Genomic DNA, 27,780 nt, shown 5'->3' on the forward strand with positions numbered 1-27,780 from the left:
AAGGCTAATGCTGGGTTCAAACCAAACTGTGCGTCCCACAGGAATGGATTGAGAAACACCAGCTGGGGTGTGCCTGGTTTGACAACACTTCTTAGAACATTCCTTAATATTCTACCTGTAACGGGCTACGGCCAAACTCCATCAAGGTTCCATCAGATCTGTAGACACTGAAGGGGGTCTTGGATGTTCCCGGCCATGGCTTTGTCTGTTGGGCCCATGTTGTGTTGGGAGTTTCACTTTAAATGTACGGTGAGCTCCAAAAGTTTTGGGACAGTGACACAATTGTTGTTGTTTTGGCTCTGTACTCCAGCACTTTGGATTTTAAATGATACAATGACTACGATATTAAAGTGCAGACTGTCCACTTTAACCAGAGAGAATTTTCACATTGGGTGAACCGTTTAGAAATTCCAGCACTTTTTGTACATAGTCCCCCCATTTTAGGGGACCAAAAGTATTGGGACAAAATTCACTTATATGTAGTCAAAGTCAAAGAAATGCACTGTATTTGGTCCCATATTCCTAGCAGACAATGATTACATCAAGCTTGTGACTCTACAAATGTGTTGGATGCATTTGCTGTTTGTTGTAGATAATTTTGTGCCCAATAGAAATGAATGGTAAATATTGTCATTTGGGAGTCCCTTTTATTGTAAATAAGAATAGAATATGTTTCTAAACACCTCTACATTCATGTTGATTCTGCCATGATTACAGACAGTCCTGAATCAATCGTGAATAATGATGAAAGTTAAGACGCACAAATATTATACCCCCAAGACATGCTAACCTCTCACCATGACAGTAAGGTTAGTATTTTGCAGGGGTATGATATTTGTGCGTCTAACTTTCTTTTTGCTAGACTTTTTACTGTGGCGCCATCTGCGTAGCGAAACAGAATGTCAGCGAACAAGATTTACGGTTGGTTGTACAAGGTTAAAGGGCAATTCTGCCACTTTTCAACCGCATATTCATAATCTACAGCACCAAACCAGTGTCTACGTATGTGAAAACAGCACATTTCTATATGTGGTTAAAAAGATAAGGGGGAAAAATGTCCTGTGTGGCTATCGGTAGAGCATGACAAAACGTGGGTTCAATTCCGTAGGGCCACCCATATGTAAAAGTAGTGGCCCCAGCCGACTTGTAAGTCGCTTTGGACAAAAGCGTCTGCTAAATGGGATATATTTTTATTTATATTTTAAAAATGATTATCTGTGACAAAACAGGGTAGGGTTGAGTTTCTAGCCCAAGCGAGAGTATTTTCTTGCTACCCAAAAGCACCAAAAAAACTCAGAACTTTATCTTTTTTTCTAACAAAACATAGAAATGCACTGTTTTTACATATGTTGATGCTGGAGATAATGAAAATTAGGTTGAAAAGTGGTGGAATTGCCCTTTAACAGACATGTGCATTAAAAATCAAACTACACTAGTTTGATGATTGGTGGATTCAGTGAGTGTGTGTGATCAGAGCTGGGGTCAATTCAGTTTTCAACAAGGTCAGATGAGAATGCGCACAATGAATAAGAGAGTCCATTGTAATATTAGGAACCTTTTATTGAGAGGTTCTGGTCAAAGTATAAATCACACTACCAAGTCTTAATTTTAGGAATAAAAGGTATTTACAAGAGTTTCTCACATACATCTGAACAAAAAAATACATAAAATGATAAATAAGTTCTATGGAAAATAAAACTTGTCTTACAAAAAATATATGCATTTCTGTATACATTTTCTCACATCAGTACGAGTACATCCATACTGTACAGATTCGGTACGTATCATTTACAGCCCTGTATTGAATCATACATGTAAGCCTGGTCCAAAAACAACCCCTAGCTCTGAGCTCTTCTGTGTTGGCAGAACTGAAGTGCCTGGATAGGTATAAGGAACGTGGTAGAAGCTCCCCATAGCATACAGGCAGACAAGTTCTCTATTTAAAATAGACGTATATCCCCTACTACCCGCTTCTGTATAGTCTAGTGTAGACTAAGGAAATTCTGTCTAGATGGGGAACCATATTGCCAAAGTACACCAATCTGGTCCTGTCAGATCTGCAAACTTCAAAGTAGGAAAGGCTAGGAGAAGACAAAGGAACCAAGGGGCTGTTTTGGGACTGAGTTGTATAGTACCTAGAATAGGTGCTTTAAGAGAATAGTGTAGCTAAGTAGTGCACAGGTCACAACGGTTTTCATATAAAGAACCTACTACGTACATTCACTAACAAACGTAAAGTGAGCTACTTAGCGTAAATTCTTACTTTAGCCCTCTTCGGATGCTATGAAATGCATCCGTCCTCAGATCTGATGCTGACATGACTATTGGTATTAGCTACGTGGTGGAATATTTGCGTTTACCTACCCAACCGTGTTAGATCAGTGATTACTTCAAGGAATGGAGGAAAGAAAAGGATTTTCAAAATTTTCAAATAGGGTTAGGTCCCAGATCTGTATGTGCTTTAGCCAATTCAGCTCCTCTGTATATGTACTATGGCATGACAATGATAGTATGGCTGAAGCAGCAACAGATCTGCGAGCAGACTAAGTAAGAGAGAGAAAACTACACATTCATAACAAAAAGGCTTTCTGCTGTGCGTGTGTGGTGTGTGGTTTCATGGGGTGTTTTAGGGAGTGCTGCGGCCGTGTGTCCTGGAAAGGGACTGGAGGTTTGGTCTGTGTTGTGTCCTTTACTTTTGGTCCTTTAGAGGGTGCTAGCGTCCGGCTCTCGGACTTGGAGAGAGCACCTCGACAGTCGCTGTGGTGGTGAGACTTGTCTGTCAGGGAGAGGGGCGGGGTTTGAAATGCCTCCATAGGCTTAAAGAGGTCAAAGGTTACAAGCGTCCGTGGGGGTTTGTGGTCCGAGGGGGCAGCTAGGGGCAGGGGGCGGTTTCTTCCTTTCCTCCTTATGGTTGACCCCTCTATCCCTCTTCCCCTCCTTCTTCACATGAGACGGTGTGTTTCTAGAAGTGACAGCCTTTCCCTCCTCCTCTCTCCCTGGCTTGGTGTGTGATGTGTGTATGGATGGGTTACCCTCTTTCCCCTCCCTGTACCCATTTCTCTCCTTCTTTCCATGTGAGGGTTTATGTCCATGTGTGCTGCTCTCTCTGCCCTCCTCTCTCTCTAGCCGTGTGTGAGACTGTGTCTGTGTACTACTACCACCTCTGTCCCGTTCTCGTTCCTTTTTGATTTGAGGTTGTGTCTTTGAGGCTGTGTCTGCCTCTCTCATTCCCTTCTCCTCCCTCTGGGCGTGTTGGGATGGATGTGTGTGTTTCCTCTCCTCATCCTCCTTTTTCCTAATGGGTGGAGATGTCTGTGTTTGTGTGGTGATTTCCATCACACTCTCATCTTTCCCCTTCACCTTCTCTCCATCTTTCCCTCTCTCCCTTTCTCTGTCCTTATCTTTAACCCTCTCTTTCTTATCTTTCTCCCGCTCCTCTTTCACTTTCTCCTTCTCTTTATCTTTCACCCTCTCTTTCATCCTCTCCACTTTCTCCTTATCTTTCACCCTCTCCTCTTTCTCCCTCTCTTTTCCATCTTTCTCCAGATCTTTCCCCTTCCCTTTCTTGACTGGTGGTGTTTGTGTGGCTGTGCTACCATCCTTTCCCCTCTCTCTTTCTTTCTGGACTTGTGGAGGTGTCCTGTGGTGTCTTTCTTCCTCCTCTCTCTTTATCCCAGCATGCTGTGATGCCTTTGAGAGTTCCATATCTTCTCCATATCTCTCTCCCTCCATCTGCACTTGTGGTGCCATCTGTGTGGATATACTGACATCTTTTGCTCCTTTTCTCTCCATCTCTACTATCTTGTGATGCTCGTCAACCTCTTTTCTCTCCTTGATTTCCAGTAGTGTCTCTGTGAGTGGATTTCCTTCCACTCTCTCCTCCTTGACCAAAGGTGATGTCAGTGTAGGTGTACAGCCTCCTCTCTCCCCTCCCTTCTCTTCCTCGGTGTCGTCTTCCTCCTTGCAAACTAGTGGCGGCTCCAGTACGGGTGTTCGTCCTCCTCCCTCTTCCTTTTCCTCAGTCTTCACCTGCGTCTGTGGCTGTGTAAGAGTGTCCTCCTCTTTCCCCCACTCCTCCTCACTCTCCTCTGTTTCTTCCTCCTCCTCCTCTATGACTTGACTTGTTGTTGCCCTTGTAGAAGTACAGCTCTCCTCCTCCCTCTCTTGTTCCAGGTGGTATTGTCTGAGGCGGATGTGCCAGGCCAGGCTGCAGACAGCAGACACAGTCTTGAACTGGTGCACCACTCCCCTGGGGATGAAGTAGATGTCGTCGTGGTAAAGTTGGATACGGGCGTAGCGGATGCCCTCTCTCCTTAGCTGGTTCAGCTTGGCATCATCTATCCACTGCACACACTACGGAGGGGGAGAGTGGGAGGAAAGGAGAATGGGAGGAGGGAGAGGAAAGGGCAGTAGAGGAGATTATTTTATTGGTTAAAGCCACCATTCACACACAATCATTGGTTAATAATCTGTTCTAAGGATCCATGTAGAAGCCATTGATCTCAGACGTACCTGTGAGAGGGGTGGTTCGTACAGGTCTAGCTGGAGCCTCTGGACCACCTCTGGGAAATCTCCTGCGTGGAAACACACCACGTCTTTGGTTACCCTGGCAGGAGCATCACTACAGAGAGACAGTGGAGAGGGAGAGACTGTCATAAAGAAGAACTCCGGTGTGTACAGGTAGGGAAGGGGGTTGTGCGCACACACACACACTAGGTCAGGGCTACAGAGACCAGATGTGTACCCACCCCTCTCCGCAGCGCACGGCCTTGAGCACCCCCACGGCGGCGGTGGTCTGTCTCTCGAAGCCCTGTCCGATGTGGTCGGCGTGAGCTCTGGTCCGGTCCTCAAATAGCATCTCCCTGGGCTCGCTGGCCCGCGGCAGGTACTGCAGGTTCTTGATCTCATTGGTCGACCTGGAACAGAGGGAAATGTAAATGCATTTTTAAAGTAAAAACTAAATGTCATAGGATGTGGCATGAGGATACCACAGACTGCTTCATTAAATTGAATGTCTTATGTCATGTTGGTGGCTTGCTGCAATGACTTGGTTCCTGTCCCTAGCAAACTTAGACCTACAGCAATCTTCTCACAATGGTGGACAAACAATCATGTCAAACAAAACCAAGCAATGTACCTCTTTCTCTTGAAGGGGGACTTTGGAATGTCAGCCACAGGGATCATCTGTTCCCCTGGTCTGACCCACATGATGGGTCCATCGTCACTCTCTGTGGGGCTCCGCAGGCGCAGGCTGGAGAACGTGCCCCAGGGCAGGGTACGCTGGGACCACACACAAGCTCATTTACTGGTATATATTTATTTCTGTTATTTCAGTTTATTTTATGTGCAAATAAACAAAAGTATAATAGCACAGTGCTGATGAAATTACACAAACACTCTCTCAGACACACACTCTAAACCAACCTCTAGGAAGGGAGATTCCTCCAGCATGTTGACGAACTCGGGGAAGTAGTCTCCCACCTCCTCGTCTACGGCCCCCACCAGGCTGACCTGCCGCATGGCCCCAGCACGGTACGTCCCCTGGGAGTATGTACGCTTCACCTGGGGGCAGAGACACGGGAGAAACAGGTTAGAATATTTTTCCACACTCTGGATTTGGAGTAACACTCAAAATTAAAGTGGAAAACCACACTACAGGCTGATCCAACTTTGATGTAATGTCCGTAAAACAAGTCAAAATGAGGCTCAGTAGTGTGTGTTGCCTCCACGTGCCTGTATGACCTCCCTACAACGCCTGGGCATGCTCCTGATGAGGTGGCGGATGGTCTCCTGAGGGATCTCCTCCCAGACCTGGACTAAAGCATCCGCCAACTCCTGGACAGTCTGTGGTGGATGGAGCGAGACATGTCCCAGATGTGCGCAATTGGATTCAGGTCTGGGGAACGGGCAGGCCAGTCCATAGCATTCTTTTATTTTTTCCAATTTTTCTCCCCAATTTCGTAGTATCCAATTGTTGCTCATCGCTACAACTCCCGTACGGGCTCGGGAGAGACGAAGTTTGAAAGTCATGCGTCCTCCGATACACAACCCAACCAAGCCGCACTGCTTCTTAACACAGCGCGCATCCAAACCGGAAGCCAGCCGCACCAATGTGTCGGAGGAAACACCGTGTACCTGACAACCTTGGTGAGTGCGCACTGCGCCCGGCCCGCTGGTGCGCAATGAGACAAGGACATCCCTACCGACCAAGCCCTCCCTAACCTGGACGACGCTAGGCCAATTGTGCGTCGCCCCACGGACCTCCCGGTCGTGGCCGGTTAAGACAGAGCCTGGGCGCGAACCCAGGGACTCTGAAGCAACAGCTGGCGCTGCAGTACAGCGCCCTTAACCACTGCGCCACCCGGGAGGCCCAGCTTGTGACATTCTGTTTCATAAAAGTCCAATATATATATTTTTTTTTTAACTTAGCTGCTGACATGAAAAATATTTTGGGATTGTATCAACAGTGGCCTAATAAAAAAAAAATACCAAAAGATAGTTTGAGTGTATTTTCCCTTTAAGACAGAGGCTATAAGTTAGAAGCATATTGACCAATCATTCATTAGTTAAATACACTGCTCAAAAAAATAAAGGGAACACTTAAACAACAACACTGCCAGAGCCCTGCAAAATGACCACCAGCAGGCCACAAATGTGCATGTGTCTGCTCAAACGGTCAGAAACAGACTCCATGAGGGTGGTATGAGGGCCTGACGTCCACAGGTGGGGGTTGTGCTTACAGCCCAACACCGTGCATTTGCCAGAGAACACCAAGATTGGCAAATTCGCCACTGGCGCCCTGTGCTCTTCACAGATGAAAGCAGGTTCACACTGAGGACATGTGACAGACGTGACAGTCTGGAGACGCCGTGGAGAACATTCTGCTGACTGCAACATCCTCCAGCATGACCGGTTTGACGGTTGGTCAGTCATGGTGTGGGGTGACATTTCTTTGGGGGGCCGCACAGCCCTCCATGTGCTCGCCAGAGGTAGCCTGACTGCCATTGGGTACCGAGATGAGATCCTCAGACCCCTTATGAGACCATATGTTGGTGTGGTTGGCCCTGGGTTCCTCCTAATGCAAGACAATGCTAGACCTCATGTGGCTGGAGTGTGTCAGCAGTTCCTGCAAGAGGAATGCATTGATGCTATGGACTGGCCTGCCCGTTCCCCAGACCTGAATCCAATTGCGCACATCTGGGACATCATGTCTCGCTCCATCCACCACAGACTGTCCAGGAGTTGGCGGATGCTTTAGTCCAGGTCTGGGAGGAGATCCCTCAGGAGAACATCTGCCACCTCATCAGGAGCATGCCCAGGCGTTGTAGGGAGGTCATACAGGCACGTGGAGGCAACACACACTACTGAGCCTCATTTTGACTTGTTTTACGGACATTACATCAAAGTTGGATCAGCCTGTAGTGTGGTTTTCCACTTTAATTTTGAGTGTGACTCCAAATCCAGACCTCCATGGGTTGATAAATTTGATTTCCATTGATAATTTTTGTGTGATTTTGTTGATGTGTTATTTTAGTGTTCCCTTTATTTTTATGAGCAGTGTATAAGGCTAACACTGCATTGAATGTATTACCTGAAAGAGTTAGGCTAGGACATCTTGAACAGGATCATCTATTTTGGATGCAATTTAAATGGAATTTATAGAGAAACACATAGTGCTTGCGTGTGCAGTGATTTAAAGCAACGATATTCAAGTGATAGGCTGCAAAAAAACAAGGTGACCCCAGAAACCCAAATGAAGATGAGTAAATGAGATGCGAATTCAGATATATTAGTCCTAATAGTAATGTAGCATAGGCTATGCTGCAGCAAATGTATCGGTCACAAGACAAAAAGTTCCAGCTGATGAGATACTAGCATTGTGAACTGCGCTCCATGCTGAAATGTGCCGTCTGTACCCACCCTAAACGTTGGTGATTGATCATGAAGATACCAGAGCAGAGAAGACAGTAGAGAATCCAGATGTATCATTTAAGATAACAGTTCCATTTCACATAGTGCTGTTCATTCATTGAAATAATGTATTATAATTTACTCTAAGTTATTGATCCTAGGGAGTGGGTTTTGGCTGTAAATCTAAGTAAATCTCAGTAACCCGGTTCCCGCTATTAAACCCTAGTCTGTCTATCAAGAATCCATATTTTTTTAATTAATAAAAATGCAGGTTAGGGGGGTTTCCATCGCATTTTCGGCTCTGCTGGTGGTTTTGTCAGGGAAAATGTTGCGCTGTGTGCCCACCCTGGTCTAACCAGCGTGTCGCGGACGCATTTCGGGCTAGTAACTACATGAGATTATTATAGACAAAAAAAGAGAGATTGTTTTTGTTTGTCGGCGGTCAGGCGTCAATCATAATGTCACCAAAATAAGACCCTCAATATGTTGTAGAGGAGCATCGAGCTCATCACTGTGCACTTTCACCACACTGTGAGGTTTCATTAAGACTTTTTTCAGCTGTGGCCTGATGCGCTGCACGCTTTCCCATGTTGTGGTGGGAGGACCACAGAGCATGTCATCATATGACTCAGAGTTTACTTTGATATGATGGTTATTCTAATCAGTGTTTACGCATGGAGGCATTTCCACCACCATTTCATGCATAATTAATTGAGCAGACACAGGAAGATCCCCCTAGCGTATAGCGTATTTTGTTTTGTCGACATTTGGAGGGGTTGCCAAAAAATGTGCTGTTTCCATCATGCCTGTGATTTATTTTTGTCCAAGTACTTTGCTCACGTGGAGACCTGGTTAGTGTGACATTTTTTCCTGAATTCAATCTTAACTGCAGATGATCACAACAGTGAGACCCTTTAGAAGGTGGCAGTGATGTCATCCATGCCATCTCTTGTACAGTTAAGGATGTGATGGTTGTACCTTTATATCATTACAGTAAGGATAGAAATACACGTTAGTGCAAATCACTTACCCATGATGTTGCACAATGACTTAAGTCATCGTTTTAGTCAGAGTATGATACATTTGGGCTTGAAGTGACAAATCAGAACTGCCTACTTTGTGCACATCAGTGTGAATGCGGTGTCTTTTCCTATTAGGCTTGGGCGGTATACTGTATACCGGGGTCTTTGTAAATAGCCACGGAATGGTTTTACCATTGAAACAATTTAGTTAGAATTTATTTTAATTCATTTTTATATTTGTAGCTACTTTTTAAGTAAATACCTGCAGTCAACTTGTGCAATACGTTAGAAGATAAAGATGCATTTTTCATTTCACCTGTAACATAAATGTTAATTATGAAGCTTGCCGTAAATCCAAATCACATGGTGTTTGTTGACAAGCACACAATGATGCGAGACCGGAGCCTTGTAAATCACTCACTTTTGTGGAGCATGTGCCAGGTGATCTAGTTACAGTATGGCATTCACAACTAAATGTTTGCAAGCTAGATAATTAATAACGATTAAGTTTACTGTCTGAAATATGCTAAATGCTCTGCAGTTGTGCATTTGGTTTGCTAATTTAGTAGCTAGTTAGCTATCTAGCTAAGTGGTTAGCTTCTTCCAAAATCAAGATTTGCTTGTTAACAGCAGATGAAACGCCTTGCTGTCTGAATCAATTTAAAGTTTACTGGTTACGTACACATTTAGCAGATGTTATTGCGGGTGTAGCGAAATGCTTGTGTTCCTAGATCCAACAGTGCAGTAGTATCTAACAATTCACAACCATACACACACATCTAAAAGTAAAATAATGGAATTAAGAAATATATAAATATTAGATTGAGCAATGTCGGAGTGGCTAATATTTGTTTTGTGCGTGCTGCAAACTGTGAGTAGCATTTTTGAGTTACTTGTATAAGTTCATGAGCTGGGATGTCTGTCCTGCAAATACTTTAGGTCAGAGACGTATAAAATGTTTGCAATACGCTCGTTAGCATTTAGTTAGCATTCTTTGAGATTACAGAGGATCAGTGGGGTTTGAAAATAGCGCCCCTTGTGTTATGTGCCGGTACTACAGAATATCCCAGTATGGCACAAGGCCGGTATGATGAACAGAAATAGGAAAGCACTGGTAAATAAACTAGTTTTTTTTTTTATTGCCGCAAAAACATTTTGGGTATGAGGCCTTCAGTGTGCAAGGCAATGGAAATTAATGTCACAACAACAATACCACACAGGTGGGCATAATTTCAAATTCAGTCAGTATTGGCCCAATCAAGAGATCCCAGCAGAGGGAGCTGTGGGGGAAACATGAGAATTAAATAAAAGACAGACACAATTTATTTCTATTATGTCATTCCCTAAATGTTCAGCCTATTTATAACCTACAACAAAAAAACAAGAAAAATGACTTTCCTCATTAAGGCCTGCTGGGGCAAGAATGGCCAAGCGGTCTATCCAATGTCTCTCTTTGGACAAGTAATTTATCTTTATCCCTATGTACCGAATACAACCTTACCGTGAAATGCTTGCAGTTCAAGAAATAGAGTTAAGAAAATACTTAATAAATTAAAGTTTTTAAAAAAAGGAATCAGAAAATTACATAACAATAACGAGGCTATATACAGTGGGGAGCGGTACCGAGTCAATGTGCAGGGGTTCAGGTTAGTTGAGGTCATTTATAAAGTGACTATGCATAGATAATAATCAGCTAGTAGCAGCAGTGTAAAACGCATGACCAATGCCGGGGTCACTGTGTAATATGTGGCAATGTCTATTACTCACTTCCTTGATCGACCTTGAAATAGGACTGTAGGTGGAGGGGGATTCCTTTGACGTGGTTGCAATATGCATTCCGCTCATTTTGTCTTACTCTCTTATAGAGGTCGACCGAACATGATTTTTCAACGCCGATACCGATTATTGAAGGACCCAAAAAAGCCGATACCGATTAATCGGCAGATTTTTATTTATTTATTTGTAATAATGACAATTACAACAATACTGAATGAACACTTATTTTAACTTAATATAATACATCAATACAATCAATTTAGCCTCAAGTAAATAATGAAACATGTTCAATTTGGTTTAAATAATGCAAAAACAAAGTGTTGGAGAAGAAAATAAAAGTGCAATATGTGCTATGTAAGAAAGCTAACGTTTCAGTTCCTTGCTCAGAACATATGAAAGCTGGTGGTTCCTTTTAACATGAGTCTTCAATATTCCCAGGTAAGAAGTTTTAGGTTGTAGTTATTATAGGAATTCTATGACTATTTCCCTCTATACCATTTGTATTTCATTAACCTTTGACTATTGGATGTTTTTATAGGCACTTTAGTATTGCCAGTGTAACAGTATAGCTTCCGTCCCTCTCCTCGCTCCTCCCTGGGCTCAAACCAGCAACACAACAACAACAGCCACCATCGAAGCAGCGTTACCCATGCAGAGCAAGGGGAACAACTACTAGAAGGCTCAGAACGAGTGACGTTTGAAACGCTATTAGCGGGCGCTAACTAGCTAGCCATTTCACTTCGGTTACACCAGCCTCATCTCGGGAGTTGACAGGCTTGAAGTCATAAACAGCGCAATGCTTGACGCACAACGAAGAGCTGCTGGCAAAACGCACAAAAGTGCTGTTTGAATGAATGTTTACGCGCCTGCTTCTGCCTACCACCTCTCAGTCAGATACTTGTATGCTCAGTCAGATTATATGCAATGCAGGACACGCTAGATAATATCTAGTAATATCATCAACCATGTTTAGTTAACTAGTGATTATGATTGTTTGTTTTTTTATAAGATAAGTTTAATGCTCGCTAGCAACTTACCTTGGCTTACTGCATTTGCATAACAGGCAGTCTCCATGTGGAGTGCAATGAGAGAGAGGCAGGTCGTTATTGCGTTGGACTAGTTAACTGTAAGGTTGCAAGATTGGATCCCCCGAGCTGACAAGGTGAAAATCTGTCGTTCTGCCCCTGAACAAGGCAGTTAACCCACCGTTCCTAGGCCATCATTGAAAATAAGAAGGTGTTCTTAACTGACTTGCCTAGTTAAATAATGGTATAAAAAAATAAAAATAAAAAATTTTTTTTTTATCGGAGCCCAAAAATACCGATTCCCGATTGTTATGAAAACTTGAAATCGGCCCCAATTAATCGTCCATTCTGATTAATCGGTCGACCTCTACTCTCAAGGCAATTGTCCAATAATTCTTCTTTATACCCTCTTTTGTATTGTTCACAAAAACCTTTGGCATGTACATCAAATGATAAATCGGAGTCACAAATGCACCTAATGCGAAGGAGTTGGCTATATGGAAAACCATTTTTTACTGAAGATGTATGATAACTGCTGAAATGAAGAAAGGTATTTCTATCAGTTTCTTTTCTATACACCTCAGTGTGCAAGCCATTGCCATCTTTCTTAACCAAAACATGTTCTTTATCAGATACTAACATATATTCAATACACGGTATCCTGGAATTCATGAATGTAAAGAATTCCTCCAATTCAAGATCATCACCTGACTAAATGAAAAAAATATGAGATAAATGTATATATATATATATATAAAAACACTTCGATAAACTTAAAATAGGGATTATTATTGTAAACGAAGTCCAACTCAAATTTCCCCAGAATATACATTTGCATAATTGGCCTCAACTGGCAATCCTATAGCAGTTCTTTCCTTAAGGTCTTATATAATTCTTAGTCAATATGTCATTAGTCAAGCTCAACAGTAAGTCAGTGGCAGGATCCAGTTATGCTCTTTGATTCAAATAATGTTTCATTGCATTAACCCTTTTGATAAGGAATATTTGTATAAAGGCTAGAGACATCCATAGTACACAACAAATCATTTGAGTCCACCGAACAAATCTCTAATTTCTTTAAAAAGTCTCTAGTGCCCTTGAGGTAAGAGGGAAACATATGTACCAAATCCCTAATATTAGAGTCCACAAATTGAGGAAGTGACTTGGTATGAAGGTATGACAATCTGGATACCACCCAAGCCTATTTCCTATTTATTTAACTAGGCAAGTCAGTTAAGAACAAATTCTTATTTACAATGACTGCCTAACCCAGCTGCCCTATGAGACTCCCAATCACGGCCGGATGTGATGCAGCCTGGATTCAACCAGGGACTGCAGTGACGCCTCTTGCACCGAGATGCAGTGTCTTATTTAAAAAAAATATATGTGTATTTCATCTTTATTTAACCAGGTAGGCCCGTTGAGAACAAGTTCTCATTTACAACTGCACCCTGGCCAAGATAAAGCAAAGCAGTGTGACACAGACAACAACACAGAGTTACACATGGAATAACATTGGAATAACAATAAAGAAGCCAATAACACAATAAACAAGTCAATGACACAGTAGAAAAAAGGAGTCTATATACAGTGTGTGCAAAAGGCATGAGGTAAATAGGCCATAGTAGCGAAGAATTACAATTTAGCAGATTAACACTGGAGTGATAAATGAGCAGATGATGATGTGCAAATAGAGATACTGGTGTGCAAAAGAGCAAAGAAAACTAAATAAAAACAGTATGGGGATGAGGTAGGTAGATTGGGTGGGCTACAGATGGACTATGTACAGCTGCAGCGATCGGTTAGCTGTTCAGATAGTTGATGTTTAAAGTTAGTGAGGAAAATATAAGACTCCAGCTTCAGCGATTTTTGCAATTCGTTCCAGTCACTGGCAGCAGAGAAATGGAAGGAAAGGCGGCCAAATGGGGTGTTGGCTTTGGGGATGATCAGTGAGATATACCTGCTGGAACGTGTGCTACGGGTGGGTGTTATCGTGACCAGTGAACTGAGATAAGGCGGAGCTTTACCTAGCATAGACTTATAGATGACCTGGAGCCAGTGGGTCTGGCAACGAATATGTAGCGAGGGCCAACCGACTAGAGCATACAGGTTGCAGTGGTGGGTGGTATAAGGTGATTTGGTAACAAAATGGATGGCACTGTGATAGACTGCATCCAGTTTGCTGAGTTGAGTATTGGAAGCTATTTTGTAGATGACATTGCCAAAGTCAAGGATCGGTAGGATAGTCCGTTTTACAAGGGAAAGTTTGGCGGCATGAGTGGAGGCTTTGTTCCGAAATAGAAGGCCAATTCTAGATAGGATTTTGGATTGGAGATGTTTAATGAGTCTGGAAGGAGAGTTTACAGTCAAGCCAGACACCTAGGTATTTATAGTTGTCCACATATTCTAGGTCAGAACTGTCCAGGGTGTGACATTGTGTATGAACTTGTGGGTCAGTAGCTATAGCATTTCTTGCTTGGTCTTAAGCACATGAGCGGCTGTTGTGCTTCGGTGGAAAAAGGATACCGCCTTCCTGATCCTCCCAAGCAGGCGGTCCATCTGGTCCACTGAGATTCCCCTTTGGTATGCTAAATTGATCACGTGCAAAGCAAGCTATCTGTGACCCCAGTCCAACTTATATCACTGCATTTACTTGGCATTATCTGTGGAGATTGGGATACCGCTATTGGGCCTCTCTAGCTTCCACTCTGCTAATGCTCCTAGCAGTACCTGTGCCAGATTTGTGCCTGTGTGACTCTGAGGGAGCGTGTCTGTAGCACCGGACTTCACATCTCCCACTCCTCTGTGGTGTAGTGAGCAGTCAGTCACGTAGCTTTCCATTGCCCTGGAGGTCCACACGTGTGTGGTGAGGGCAACAGAGGATGCCTTGGATAATTTGTCAACAATTTTTATCTTTTCCTGTTCATAAAGATCTGGCATGATCTTCATACTGAAGTGGGTGCGTGAGGGGATTTTGTAGCATGGCTCAAGCAATTTCACCATATTTTTAAATCCTTTGTTTTCCACAACATAGTAAGTGCGCTATTGTTCAGATGTTGCCCTACTGGAGTTACACAGTAATAGCGTCACTGCTATTAGCTTCACGACATACTATGGAACGTTGTTTGGGTCTTTGCGTGTCAAAAAAGATATGACAAATAATTTCGTAGCGTGGCTCAAGCAATTTCACCATATTTTTAAATCCTTTGTTTTCCACAACAGAGCAAGGCCTCATGTCTGCAGTGATAAGCATCCCAATAGATTTGGTGATGGCTTTAGCGCAGTCTGATTCTCCAGCAAAGGGCTGCTTAAATGCCACGGTGAGAAGTTGTTGTCTCTTGGCTGAGTTGGCTCCTGTCACTGACACACCAGGTTGATCACACCTTAAATGTGTGGCCATGCTTAATGTATTTCCATGATCAAGCGGCTTTCTTGTGACACAATGCCTACACACCGTAATGGTGTTGTCCACCACCCTTCTTCCGTCATCATATTTGACAGGGAAGCCAAAATACTCCCATACATGAGACAAATGAAGCGGGAGGCTTTTCCAGTACTTCAGCTCCTCCACTAGCCATGGCTGTCACTGCTCTTTAGTCTTCTTTGCTTTTTGCAACGCAAGCATCCAGGATTGATTCAACATGCCCGGTTCACGTGAACAGTACACACAACTGCTTTAAAAAAATTATCAAATCAACCTTCAGGCTTCAGAGTAAAACACAGCACGCATCGGTCTTGTCTATCTTTTCACTGCAACTTTGCATCGAGATTTAGGGAATTACTACTTTAAAAAGTAACAGCTGTAGTAAAACTGTATTTCAGACTATGATGGTTAAACTTTGCAATTGATCCGCGGTTCACATGCATGCTAAACCGTGGGGGGTGATCCGTACGGATCAACTATGGTCCGTTACACCACTAATAGTCATATTGTACATATTACTTCAACTAACCGGTGCCCCCACACATAGACTCTGTACCGGTACCCCCCCCCCCCCTATATAGTCTCACTATTGTTATTTTACTGTTGCTTTTTAATTACTTGTTACTTTTATCTCTTATTCTTATCCATATATTTTTTAACTGCATTGTTGGTTAAGGGTTCATAAGTAAGCATTTCACTGTTTTATCCGGCACATGTGACTAATAAAATTTGATTTGACATATAGTTGCAAGAAAAGGTTTGTGAACCCTTTGGAATTACCTGGATTTCTGCATTGATTACTCAAAATGTGGTCTGATCTTCATCTAAGTCACAATAATAGACAAACACAATCTGACTAAACTAATAACACACAAACAGTTGTACTTTTCACATTTCTATTGAAGACATAGAGTAATTATTCACAATGCAGAATGGAAAAAGTGAGTGAACCTCTGTGTTAACGACTTCTCCAAAAGCTATTTGGAATCAGGTGTTTCAATTAAGATGAGATTGGAGGTGTGGGTTGCACAGGTGCCCTGCCTTTAAATAAAGGTACACAAAGCCTGGTTACTGACAAATCTGTTCTTCTCCAGAAAGATTGGTTAGTGTGAACCGTGCCTCAATCCCAACAACTTTGACAGAGCCTTAGAAGACGCATTATTGAGATGCACGAAGCTGGAAAGGGTTACAAAAGCATTGCTAAAGACCTTGGTGTTCATCAGTCCACGGTGAGACAAATCGTCTACAAATGGAGAAGATTTAGAACGGTTGCTACTCTCCCTAGGAGTGGGTCTCCTGCAAAGATCACTCCAAGAGCAAAAAAGGGCAATCATGAAAGAGATGTGAGAAATAACCAAAGCGTAACAGAAAAATACTTTCAGAAAAGTCTACAAACAATGGAAATCTGTGTTCATGTGTCCACTATCAGAAAAACACTGAACAACAATGGTGCTCATGAAAGGCCACAACAAAGGAAACCACTGCTGTCTAAAAAAAAACATTGCGGCACTTGTCAGGTTTGCCCAAGACCGACCACCTAGATGTTTCACATCACTTCTGGGAAAATGTGCTGTGGACAGATGAGAAAAAAAAGAACTTTTTGGGAAAAAGCCACAACGCTATGTGTGGAGGAAAAAGGGACACCAACACCTCATCCCAACTGTGAAGCATGGTGGAGGGAGCATCATGGTTTGGGGCTGCTTTGCTGCCTCAGGGCCTGGACCCCTTGCAATTATTGAGGGAACAATGAATTCAAAAGTGTATCAAGACATTTTATAGGAGAATGTCAGAGGAGCAGTATATGACTTCAAGTTTAAGAGAGGTTGGGTGATGCAACAACACAATGACCCAAAGCACAAAAGTAAATCAACTAAAGAATGGCTGAAAAGGAAGAAAATGTGTGTTTTGGAATGGCCAAGTCAGAGTCCTGACCTTAACCCAATTGAAATGCTGTGGCATGACCTGAAGAGGGCTGTGCAATAAAGACAACCCAGAAATATTGATGAACTGAAACAGATTTGAGGGTAGGAATTAGGGACACACAATATGTCAGTGAACATATCGGAATTGGCCGATATTAACTAAAAATGCTAACATTGATATCGGACAATGTCTAGTTTAACGCTGATGTGAAAAACCAATGTCAAAGCTGACGTGCATACCTATATAATGTAGGTACATGACGTAAAAACATCACGTAAAACACAGTATTCCTAACCTAGCCCACAATGTTTGCTGTGTGGATCGAGCAGTCAACAAGTCGAGCAGTCATTTGTGGGTGATGTTGGTTTTCACGACTGGTTGAGCACCGGTACATACTAACGTTACCAAGTGCACTATTGTTTAGATGTTTCCCTACCGGAGTTACACAGTAATACCGCCACTGCTATTAGCTTCACGACATACTATGGAACACCCTTTGGGTCTTTGCGTGTCAAAAAAGATATGACAAATAACACTATTTGACGCGTTAAATAAGCTTTTAATTTAACACGTCAAATAACACAGATTGTGTGTTCTGAATTTGCATGTGCAAGCCAAGCGCGACCACTACTATCAGTAGCACTGTCAAAGCTGTACAAAAAAGTCTGCAAACAAGCAAACACCGGCCACGAACGATGTGTTTACAGTACCGCGTTGGTAATAAAGCATAATTTCTTCGACCGCAACTTCTGGGGTAGCTAGCTTTATTTAGCTTGGTACCTAGCTAACACCAATACAACCAGCCTGAAAACAATGACCAGTAGAACCTGCAGTCATTTTCACTATTCTTAGCAATGACATAGGAGTCCGTGTGAGTAAATATTAGCTATGTATCCACTTGTTGTTTGCCTATTGAAATTTTACTTTAGTTCATGAAAATTAATAGCTAGCCAGCTACTTAACCGTGTAGCCCAAAGCTAACATTATAAGCAGCCAGCTAGCTTCATTTGGCTAGTGAGGCTCGACCTGACCAGGTCATGTGTTGTGAAGCTAGCCAGAAGAAGAATTAGGCATAATAGCGCAATTTGCACTCTGCCTTTCAAAATACAAGTACCTCTTTGAAAGTGATGCAGAAGGTTACAATTAGTGGAATCATGCCATATTTATACTAGATTACGTTAAACAAGGTAGGAATGTGAAGCAATACAATTGGGTATCAGTCTACTCGGTGACACCAACAGAACACAACTGTGAAGAGTTCACGTAAATATTGGTGTTGTAGCTCTTATCGCGGAACTGTGACTGTGTGAAATCACCTCCTCAGTCAGCCTATTGTGTGTATTGACATTCATATTGCACTGTACAGTTTACCTAAGGATTGGGGATCAATGAAATGGGGTAACAGTCTACTCAATACCTAAGCTATTTTTTCCCAACATCATCCTCAGAGTTATCAGACTTCAAAACATCCACGCAGTATTGTTTTTCCTCTGGAATAGTGTTCAACAGAACAAGTTGACAATAAATGTGTTTCAATTCACAGTTGTTTCAGGGTCCCACAATAAGAGCTATGATGCTAATGTTCTCTGGGTGTCACTGAGTAGACTGATACCCCATGTCATTGATCCACAATCCATTGGTAAAAAGTACAGTGAAATAAAGTATGCCCCACAATGCAATTCTAAAGTATAATAGATTGTGTGATTTCAACAGATTGTCAAATTAACAAATGATTGGAATGTTATATAAACTCAACAAAAGACAATCTCATTTAGCATGATCTATTCAATTATGGCATAATTCTACTATTTGTATTCATTTGCATCACTGTCAATGACACTTTTAATTTGAAGGCCAACCTCAAAGTCCACTATTGTGGCTAATCCTTATTGTGGCTAGCGTCACATAGATGGGTCCCACCACCATTAATCAAATAAGAAGTGTCTTATAAAAGAGGGTTATTTTAGATGACACCTAGCTTTATAGCTATAGTGTGTGTAACCTTCATTTAACTAGGCAAGTCAGTTAAGAACAAATTCTTATTTACAATGACGGCCTACCCCAGCCAAACCTGGACGACGCTGGGCCAATTGTATGCCGCCCTATGGGACTCCCAATCACGTCCGGATGTGATACAGCCTGGAATCGAACCAGGGACTGTAGTGATGCTTCTTGCACTGAGATGCAGTGCCTTAGACCGCTGCATCCGTGTGTGTCAACTATTTAACTGTACTAGAATACTTGAAAGGGCGCAAAAATTGTAAATATCGGCATTGGATTTTTTGGCAAGGAAAATATTGGATATGTGTATCGTCCAAAAATGTCATATCGGTGCATCACTAGTAGGAATGATTCAAAATTCCTCAACTTTGTGCAAGTTCTATAAGCAGCTACAGGAAATGCTTCGTGGAGGTTGTTATTAAAGGAAGATCTACAAGTTACTAAATTCAAGGGTTCACTTTTTCCAGCCTGCACCGTGAATGATTACTCAATGTCTTCAATAAGAATGTGTGTGTCATTAGTTTAGTCAGATTGTGTTTGTCTATTACTGTGACTTGGATGAAGATCAGACCACATTTTATGAGTAATCAATGCAGAAATCCAGGTAATTCCAAAGGGTTCAAACTTTTTCTTGCAACTGTAGGTTGTAATATGGTTATGGGGGGCTTGGCTTCCCCAGTGATTTTACCCACGCACCGCTACTGCCTATTTGTTGTTTATCAACTACGTGGAAATTCACACACCCAATTTGTGAATAAGTACAAGTAGCCTTTGTCATTCTTCGGAGGTGAAACCTAAACTCACTAGGACAGGAAATTACATTGAAATAGCAGCAGGAACTTCCTCTGGAGAGTACTTTAAAACCCTTAGACTAAAATGTGTGCCCCCACGGAAATCTAATTAATATAAAAGAGATCCCCATCAAAATCCATCTGTTTAAGCTAGAAATATCTGTTTTGTTTTTGCATAGGCTGTGTCTCAATCCATCACATCCGCCGATATCGCCCTTCTGTATCTGCAGTGAAAGGTGGCAGAGCTAGAGTGGTGTTTGTCAGACCATGAGACATCCCGAAAACGTCGGGCGTTCGAATGGGTTGGCCTACAAACTATTATGAAAACACTATTGAAAGATGAGACTTATGAATAGGATGGTGCTCTCCGTTTTGCACAAGATTCATCTGAAGGCCCCTGGTATGGAGATAGTTTAGTGCCTAAAATAAGGGGATAAATACATGTACAAATAAAAATTGTTTCCTGATCTTCATTTATCTCAGATATAGGACAGACACTTCAGAATAAACTTCCTTTTGATTTTTTGGAGGACTATCGGTTGTTCCATATAGTAAATCCGCCATTCAATGAGTTTCTATTGGCTAATCGCAATAATACCAAATTCAATGCTTCATGCAACCATTTAAATTTTTTTTCTTTTTATATACCTTAAGGGGTCTTAAAATTCTAAATCAAATAGCAAAATAATCGTTGGTATCACAATCTTAAAACAATTCCATATGTTAGCTTAGAACCCCCCCCCCCCGTTTAGCCAGGGCTTAGATTCTAGAGGGTTATTAAACACTGCCCTTTCACCATTCGGTTTACAAATCTCCACTGACCTCACATATCAACAATCTTTAACCTCTCACCAGCCTTACCTCAGGAGGCCTGACGCCGCATGCAAATACAAACAGGAAAACACCTCAAATGCGCAATTTGATTGTGTTCTTGTTTGTCATGTGTAGGCCCAGTCCCACAGTCATCCAACCACTATTACTCAGACTTTATTTTGGAGATTACATTTACAACTGTACTTTTTAAAGCCCAATTTAACTCATGCTTCTCTGCCAGATATCACTGAGTTGGTACATGCCACTGTAATGATAAAAGCTTTGTTTACCTAACCCGGTGTACATCTCATGCAGACGTGTGATAGTGTCTGCTAGTAGAGACAACTCTGAGACCGGTGCAAGCTCTGTAACAAAACAAACTGCTGCCGTGTGTTTATTCTTAATTGTAAAACTGGAACTTGGAGGGAATGACCTCGTAAGGTTAAAACGTGAGGAACTCAATCATCTGTGGTCATGCAGATTTGCTACTTATTATCCCACTCACACAGTGAGTAGTCATGTAATTGATCAAGGGAATTGTTCTAGCCATACATTAATATTGAGAAAATGTTTTGAATAAATAATTAATTCATACCAGCAACATCTAGCAGTAGCAAGTGTCTGTCTTATGCCCCAATTCACATAGCTAATGGCAACCGAAACCCACTAATAATCCTTTAACACGCTGCAATGTTTGTTCACATGATAGAATCACATTAAGTAGTAAGTGATAGCCTTTCATCTTCAGCATCGCTGAATGCTCAACCATGTGGTGTCTCACATAGAGAGCAGTAGACCTGTCAAACTATCTGCAGGGAGGAAGGAAACAGGGTTGCTAGGATACAGGACTAAGAGTCCCTGGTCGAGGGGAAATATAAATGCAGATTCTGAAAGTAAACAAAAACACAGAGAAGAGTGAAGGAGTCACTATCAGAACCTACTGAAGAATCAAGTAGTCATACTAGCAAAAACTACTTAAGAGTCAAGGTGTCACACTAGCAGAGCCTAGTGAAGAGTCAATGATTTACATTAGTAGAACCTAGGGAAGAGTCGTGCACTTCAAAGTCACACATATACATCAGCACCAGTGTGTGTAAGTGGCTGGTACTGAGGTGGTGATTCTTTAGGATGATTATAAAGCATTCTCATCCATCCACTGACCTGAGTGTGGAAGTTGGCCATGGTGGTTGTCTCTATATCCTTCTTCCCCAGCACCTCCATCTTGACCGGCGCGTTGGGGAACTTGTAGGAGAAGTAGTCCAGAAAGTCTGGTAGGTAGGAGGCTGCTCCATGGATGATGCCCATGACGTAGTGGGCCGCTTCAGCTTGGTCCTCGCTGAATGACAGGGTGACAAATTCCTGGGCGAAGCGCTGCATCTCGGCCGGGGAGAGACAAGCCAGCTGCTGACAGTAGGCGTGGGCCACCGAGGCTCCTCCGTTGGCCTGCTGCTCCACGTGGATCAGACTGCCAAACTCCAGCCCTGACATGCCCTGGGACTGGGCACTGTGGAGGGGGGAGCCGTAGCCCAACCTCTCCCTGACCATGGAGGTAGTGGAGGTGGACACAGAGGTAGTAGTGGTGGTGCTGGAAGGATCCTGATGGGGACTTGGGTAGGTGTGGAAGAAACTGTTATTGGTGTTGTAGTTACTCCTGTCTGGTGTGTTGAGCAGGTCCGGCAGGTCCACAGACATACCAGAACACACCGTCTGACTGGAGCGGTGGTACATCTTGGGACGGCTGCGTCTTTCCCTCTCGCAGTCTTTGTGCTTCTTTTTCTTCTTTTTCTTTAGCTTTTTCAAGAGGAGCTCGTCCTCCGAGTTTACTTTTGGCTTCTCTGTTGATTCTGCAAGGAATAGAAGACAGTGTAAACCAACAGGTGTAAATAAGATGGGTGCATGACCTACCTACTTCACAGCTTTTGACTCAATTTATTACGAGGGAAGCTAAAACAGTGTGAACACCTGCCAACTTGGCATTGCATCTCCATGATTTCACCATTATTTATTTTTATATTTATTTTTAATCCATACCGTTCAGGGGAGATTTCACCTCTCCATTCTCCCTCTCATTCGCAACCATAACTTGGTGGTTCTTCTCCCTGTCCCTCTCTTTATCACTCTCCTTTTTCTTCTCTCTCTCATCTTTGCCAGTGTGGTCTAAAATACAGAAATTTAATACAGTTTATGTAACAAACACATTGATTCTGAACCATCAACATTTAATTAAACTTAATCTCAACTGTAGGCCTTTCTGTCAATCAGTGGTATAATAATCTACTGGGCCTAGTAGCATTATGTAGGCCTACTGTACAGTAGCACTGCTTAACTAATCCTATCAGCTGGCTTTAGTTATTTCAAACCTAGTTTTCATGACTTTTTACATTCCATCTGTGATTCAAAAGACTGACAATGTTGACCCTACCACACGCTGTATCACCGTTCTCCGTCTTTGTATGGCAACTCCCAGGGTTCACTTTCTCCATGAGTGAACTCTGCGTTTTAGCGCTCTTCTCCTTTTCCTTGTGGCGTTTCTCATTCGGTTTCTTCACTTTCGCAGGAGAGGCGAGAAAGTTGCTGATCTTGAAGATCTTTCGTGTGAGAGCTGGCGCGGTGGAGTTGCTCGGCTTGGCCGGGCCGAAACTCCATTTCGCTGGGCTTCCATAACTCTGCTTCCCGTTGTGTTTTTCCCCTGCACACACTAAGTCCCCGTTCAATTTATTGTGTTTCAAACTCTTCTCCTCGATTCGGACTTTCTTTGGCGGTGGAGGGTAGACATCATTGGAAGACTGTAGTCGACTCTCTGGCGGTATTTTGGGTACCAAGGGGTTTGTGGGATTTGTTTTGCCATTAGCTGAGAAATGCATGGAACCTACGGACTCGGCCATCTTGGAAGTTTCTATTTTTTACACTCACACGTAGCTGCTGCGTGACTGAGAGAAAGGGGAGGGGCGGTCCCTTGTGTAGTACGTCAGAAGACAAGAAGCGGGGGTTGAAAACAGTAAACACTGATGTTTACATGTTGCAAGCGGGAAAATCGAGCTATCATTTATACAATTTACACTATGCACAATGTAAATCAACTACATTCTTACAATGCATTTATATAATGGACATTGTCACTGTAACGGTATCTTAATGTGAGAGATATACTCAAGATAGTGAAATAAATGAGGACATTAGAATATTTTCAAAATAACTAGGCAAGTCTGTTAAGAACAAATTCTTATTTACAATAACAGCCTACACCGGCCAAATCCCAACCCAGACACTGGGCCATTTGTGTGCCACCCTATGGGACTCCCAAACACGTCCGGTTGTGATACAGCCTGGAATTGAACCAGGGTCTGTAGTGACACCTCTAGTACTGAGATGCAGTGTATTAAACCTCTGTGCCACAAAGATGTGAGTATTTGTATTTAATAAGTATCCCCCAGTAGCTACTCTTCCTGAGGTCCAGCAACATTCAGGAAGTTGTACATTAAAAAAAAATATTACATGACATTACATTTCACTTTATCCAATACATTTAGTGTGTTCCCTCAGGCCACTATTCCACTATCACATATTTACAATACAACATCTATGTGTACGTGTGTGGAGTGTGTGTCTTATGTGTATGTGTGTCTCTGCCTGTGCCTGTGTGTGTGTCTCTTCAAAGTCCCTGCTGTTCCATAAAGTGTATTTTAATCTATTTAAAAAAAATCTGATTCTACTGCTTGCATTAGTTACCTGATGTGGAATAGAGTTCCATGTAGCCATGGCTCTATGTAGTACTGTGCACCTCTCATAGTCTGTTCTTTACTTGGGGATTGTGGGGTATGCATGGGTGTCCGAGCTGTGTGCTAGTAGTTTAGCAGACACCGAGGGTGGATTCAGCATGTCAACACTTCTTACAAAAACAAGTAGTGATGAAGTCTCTCCTCCACTTTGAGCCATGGGAGATTTACGTGCATATTATTAATGTTAACTCTCCATGTACATTTAAGGGCCAGCCGTGCTGCCCTGTTCTGAGCCAGTTGTAATTTTCTGAGGTCTCTCTTTGTGGCACCTGATCACAAGACTGAACAGTAGACTAGGTGCGACAAAACTAGAGCCTGTAGTAACTACCTTGTTGATAGTGTTGTTAAAAAGGCAGAGCAGCTCTTTATTATGGACATACTGTACTTCTCCCCATCTTAGCTACTGTTGTATCAACATGTTTTGTCCATGACAGTTTACAATTCAGGGTTACTCCAAGCAGTTTAGTCACCTCAACTTGCTCAATTTCCATGTTATTTACTACAATATTTAGTTGAGGTTACAATATTTTGTTGAAACTAACTGCAGCTCTTTGTTAAGTGTCGCAGTGATTTCACTCCCTGTAGTATCTGATGTGTATAGTGTTGAGTCATCCGCATACATAGACACAATGGCTTTACTCAAGGCCAGTGGCATGTCATTAGTAAAAATTGAAAAAAGTAAGGTGCCTAGACAGCTGCTCTGGGGAATTCCTGATTCTATGTTGGAGAGGCTTCCATTAAAGAACACCCTCGGTGTTCTGTTAGACAGGTACAGTTGAAGTTTACATACACCTTAGCCAAATACATTTAAACTCAGATTATCACAATTCCTGACATTAAATCCTAGTAAAAATCCCCTGTCATTGGTCAGTTAGGATCACCACTTTATTTTCAGAATAATAGCTGAGAGAATTATTTCTTTCAGCTTTTATTTCTTTCATCACATTCCCAGTGTGTCAGATGTTTACATACACTCAATTAGTATTTGGTAGCATTGCCTTTAAATTGTTTAACTTGGGTCAAACATTTTGGGTAGCCTTCCACAAGCTTCCCACAATACGTTGGGTAAATTTTGGCCCATTCCTCCTGACAGAGCTGGTGTAACTGTGTCAGGTTTGTAGGCCTCCTTGCTCACACACTCTTTTTCAGTTCTTCCTACAATTTTTCTATAGGATTGAGGTCAGGGCTTTGTGATGGCCACTCCAATACCTTGACTTTGTTGTCCTTAAGCCATTTTGACACAACTTTGGAAGTATGCTTGGGGTCATTGTCCATTTGGAAGACTCATTTGCGACCAAGCTTTAACTTCCTGACTGATGTCTTGAGATGTTGTTTCAATATATCCACATAATTTTTCTGCCTCATTATGCCATCTATTTTGTGAAGTGCACCAGTCCCTCCTGCAGCAAAGCACCCCCACAACATGATGCTGCCACCGCCGTGCTTCACGTTTGGGAAGGTGTTCTTCGGCTTGCAAGCCTCCCCCTTTTTCCTTCAAACATAACAATGGTTATTATAGCCAAACAGTTCTATTTTTGTTTCATCAGACCAGAGGAAATTTCTCCAAAAAGTACGATCTTTGTTCCGATGTGCAGTTGCAGACCATAGTCTGGCTTTTTTATGGCGGTTTTGGAGGAGTGGCTTCTTCCTTGCTGAGTGGCCTTTCAGGTTATGTCGATATAGGACCTGTTTTATTGTGGATATCGATACTTTTGTACCTGTTTCCTCCAGCATCTTCACAAGGTCCTTTGCTGTTGTTCTGGGACTGATTTGCACTTTTCGCACCAAAGTACGTTAATCTCTAGGAGACAGAACGCATCTTCTTCCTGAGTGGTATGACGGCTGCGTGGGCTCACGGTGTTTAAACTTGTGTATTGTTTGTACAGATGAATGTGGTACCTTCAGGCATTTGGAAATTGCTCCCAAGGATGAACCAGACTTGTGGGTCTACAATTTTTTTCTGAGGTCTTGGCTGATTTCTTTTGATTTTGCCATGATGTCAAGCAAAGAGGCACTGAGTTTGAAGTTAGGGCTTGAAATACATCCACAGGTACACCTCCAATTGACTCAAATGCTTCAGAAGCTTCTAAAGCCATGATATAATATTCTGGAATATTCCAAGCTGTTTGAAGGCACAGTCAACTTAGTGTATGTACATTTCTGACCCACTGGAATTGTGATACAGTGAATTATAAGTGAAATAATCTGTCTGTAAACTATTGTTGGAAAAATGACTTGTGTCATTCACAAAGTAGATGTCCTAACCGACTTGCCAAAACTATAGTTTGTTAACTAGAAATGTGTGGAGTGGTTGAAAACAAGTTTTGATGACTCCAACCTAAGTATATGTTAACTTCCGACTTCAACTGTAAGTCTTTATCCACAATATAGCAGGGGGTATAAAGCCATAACACATAAGTTTTCCATCAGCAGACTTTGATCGATAATGTCAAAAGCCTCACTGAAGTCTAGCAAAACAGCTCCCACAATCTTTTTATCATCAATTTCGCCAAACATCAGTCATTTGTGTAAGTGCCATGCTTGTTGAATGCCCTTCCCGATAAGCGTGCTGAAAGTCAGTTGTCAATTTGTTTACATTAAAGTTAAAAGATGGTCAAACACCATCTTTTCCAAAACTTTACTAAGGGTTGGTAACAGGCTGATTGGTCGGCTATTTGAGACAGTAAATGGGGCTTTACTATTCTTGGGTAGCTTTACTTTTGCTTCCCTCCTGGCTTGAGGGCACATACTTTCTAGTAGCCTTAGATTGAAGATATGGCAAATAAAAGTGGCAATATTGTCCGCTATTATCCTCAGTAACTTTCCATCCACATTTGTTTGGTTTTCCTTGCTTGGGAACTCAGTGTACTATCACTACACCGACCTTATACTATTTGAGGCAATATGAATGGGATGAGATCACGGCCATGCTGAAACATTAAAATGTGCCACAGGGTGGAAGCAAAACTGAACAATGACATCACCTACACCTCCATATACAGTGCCTTCAGAAAATTTTCACACCCTTGACTTATTCCACATTTTGTTGTGTTACAGCCTGAATTCAAAATGGATTAAATAGTTTTTTTTCTCTCTCACCCATATACACACAATACCCTATCATGGCAAAGTGAAAAAATGCTTTTTGAAATGTTTGCTAATTTAATGAAAATGAAATACATAATTGTCTAATTTACATAAGCATTTACACCCCTGAGCCAATACATGTTGGAATCACCTCTGTCAGCGATTTGTTTTTCTATTTATTTTTGATCCCCATTTCCTGCTGCCAAAGCAATCTTGCTGGGGTCCGGC

At 42.3% G+C, this 27,780-nt stretch overlaps 1 protein-coding gene across 2 annotated transcripts; it reads right to left on the reverse strand.

Moving 5' to 3' along the window:
* Nucleotides 1-1,539: 1,539 nt before the first annotated feature.
* On the reverse strand, nucleotides 1,540-23,591 carry LOC135509263 (lysine-specific demethylase RSBN1L-like). 2 transcript variants are annotated; one of them, XM_064929767.1, is made up of 8 exons: nucleotides 23,109-23,591; nucleotides 22,718-22,843; nucleotides 21,848-22,530; nucleotides 5,425-5,562; nucleotides 5,138-5,280; nucleotides 4,749-4,916; nucleotides 4,513-4,621; nucleotides 1,540-4,353 (listed from the first exon to the last, which is right to left on the reverse strand). In XM_064929767.1, the coding sequence occupies exons 1-8, from the start codon at nucleotides 23,569-23,571 to the stop codon at nucleotides 2,827-2,829; spliced, it is 3,357 nt and encodes a 1,118-aa protein (XP_064785839.1). In that variant the 5' UTR covers nucleotides 23,572-23,591; the 3' UTR covers nucleotides 1,540-2,826. The 2 variants fall into 2 exon arrangements, with proteins under 2 accessions (XP_064785839.1, XP_064785840.1); XM_064929768.1 differs by lacking the exon at nucleotides 22,718-22,843.
* Between the last annotated feature and the right edge of the window lie 4,189 nt (nucleotides 23,592-27,780).

The sequence above is a fragment of the Oncorhynchus masou genome, chromosome 22 (assembly GCF_036934945.1).
Source record: "Oncorhynchus masou masou isolate Uvic2021 chromosome 22, UVic_Omas_1.1, whole genome shotgun sequence".
In the NCBI taxonomy this organism is placed as follows: domain Eukaryota; kingdom Metazoa; phylum Chordata; class Actinopteri; order Salmoniformes; family Salmonidae; genus Oncorhynchus; species Oncorhynchus masou.

Excerpts from the sequence above, each read along its gene's own strand:
- LOC135509263 (XM_064929767.1), bottom strand. The coding sequence starts at position 23,571 with ATGGCCGAGTCCGTAGGTTCCATGCATTTCTCAGCTAATGGCAAAACA. Across the intron at positions 22,531-22,717 it reads GGTGAAATCTCCCCTGAACG|AATCAACAGAGAAGCCAAAA; the intron begins GTATGGATTAAA and ends TATTCCTTGCAG. Across the intron at positions 4,622-4,748 it reads GCCGTGCGCTGCGGAGAGGG|TGATGCTCCTGCCAGGGTAA; the intron begins GTGGGTACACAT and ends GTCTCTCTGTAG.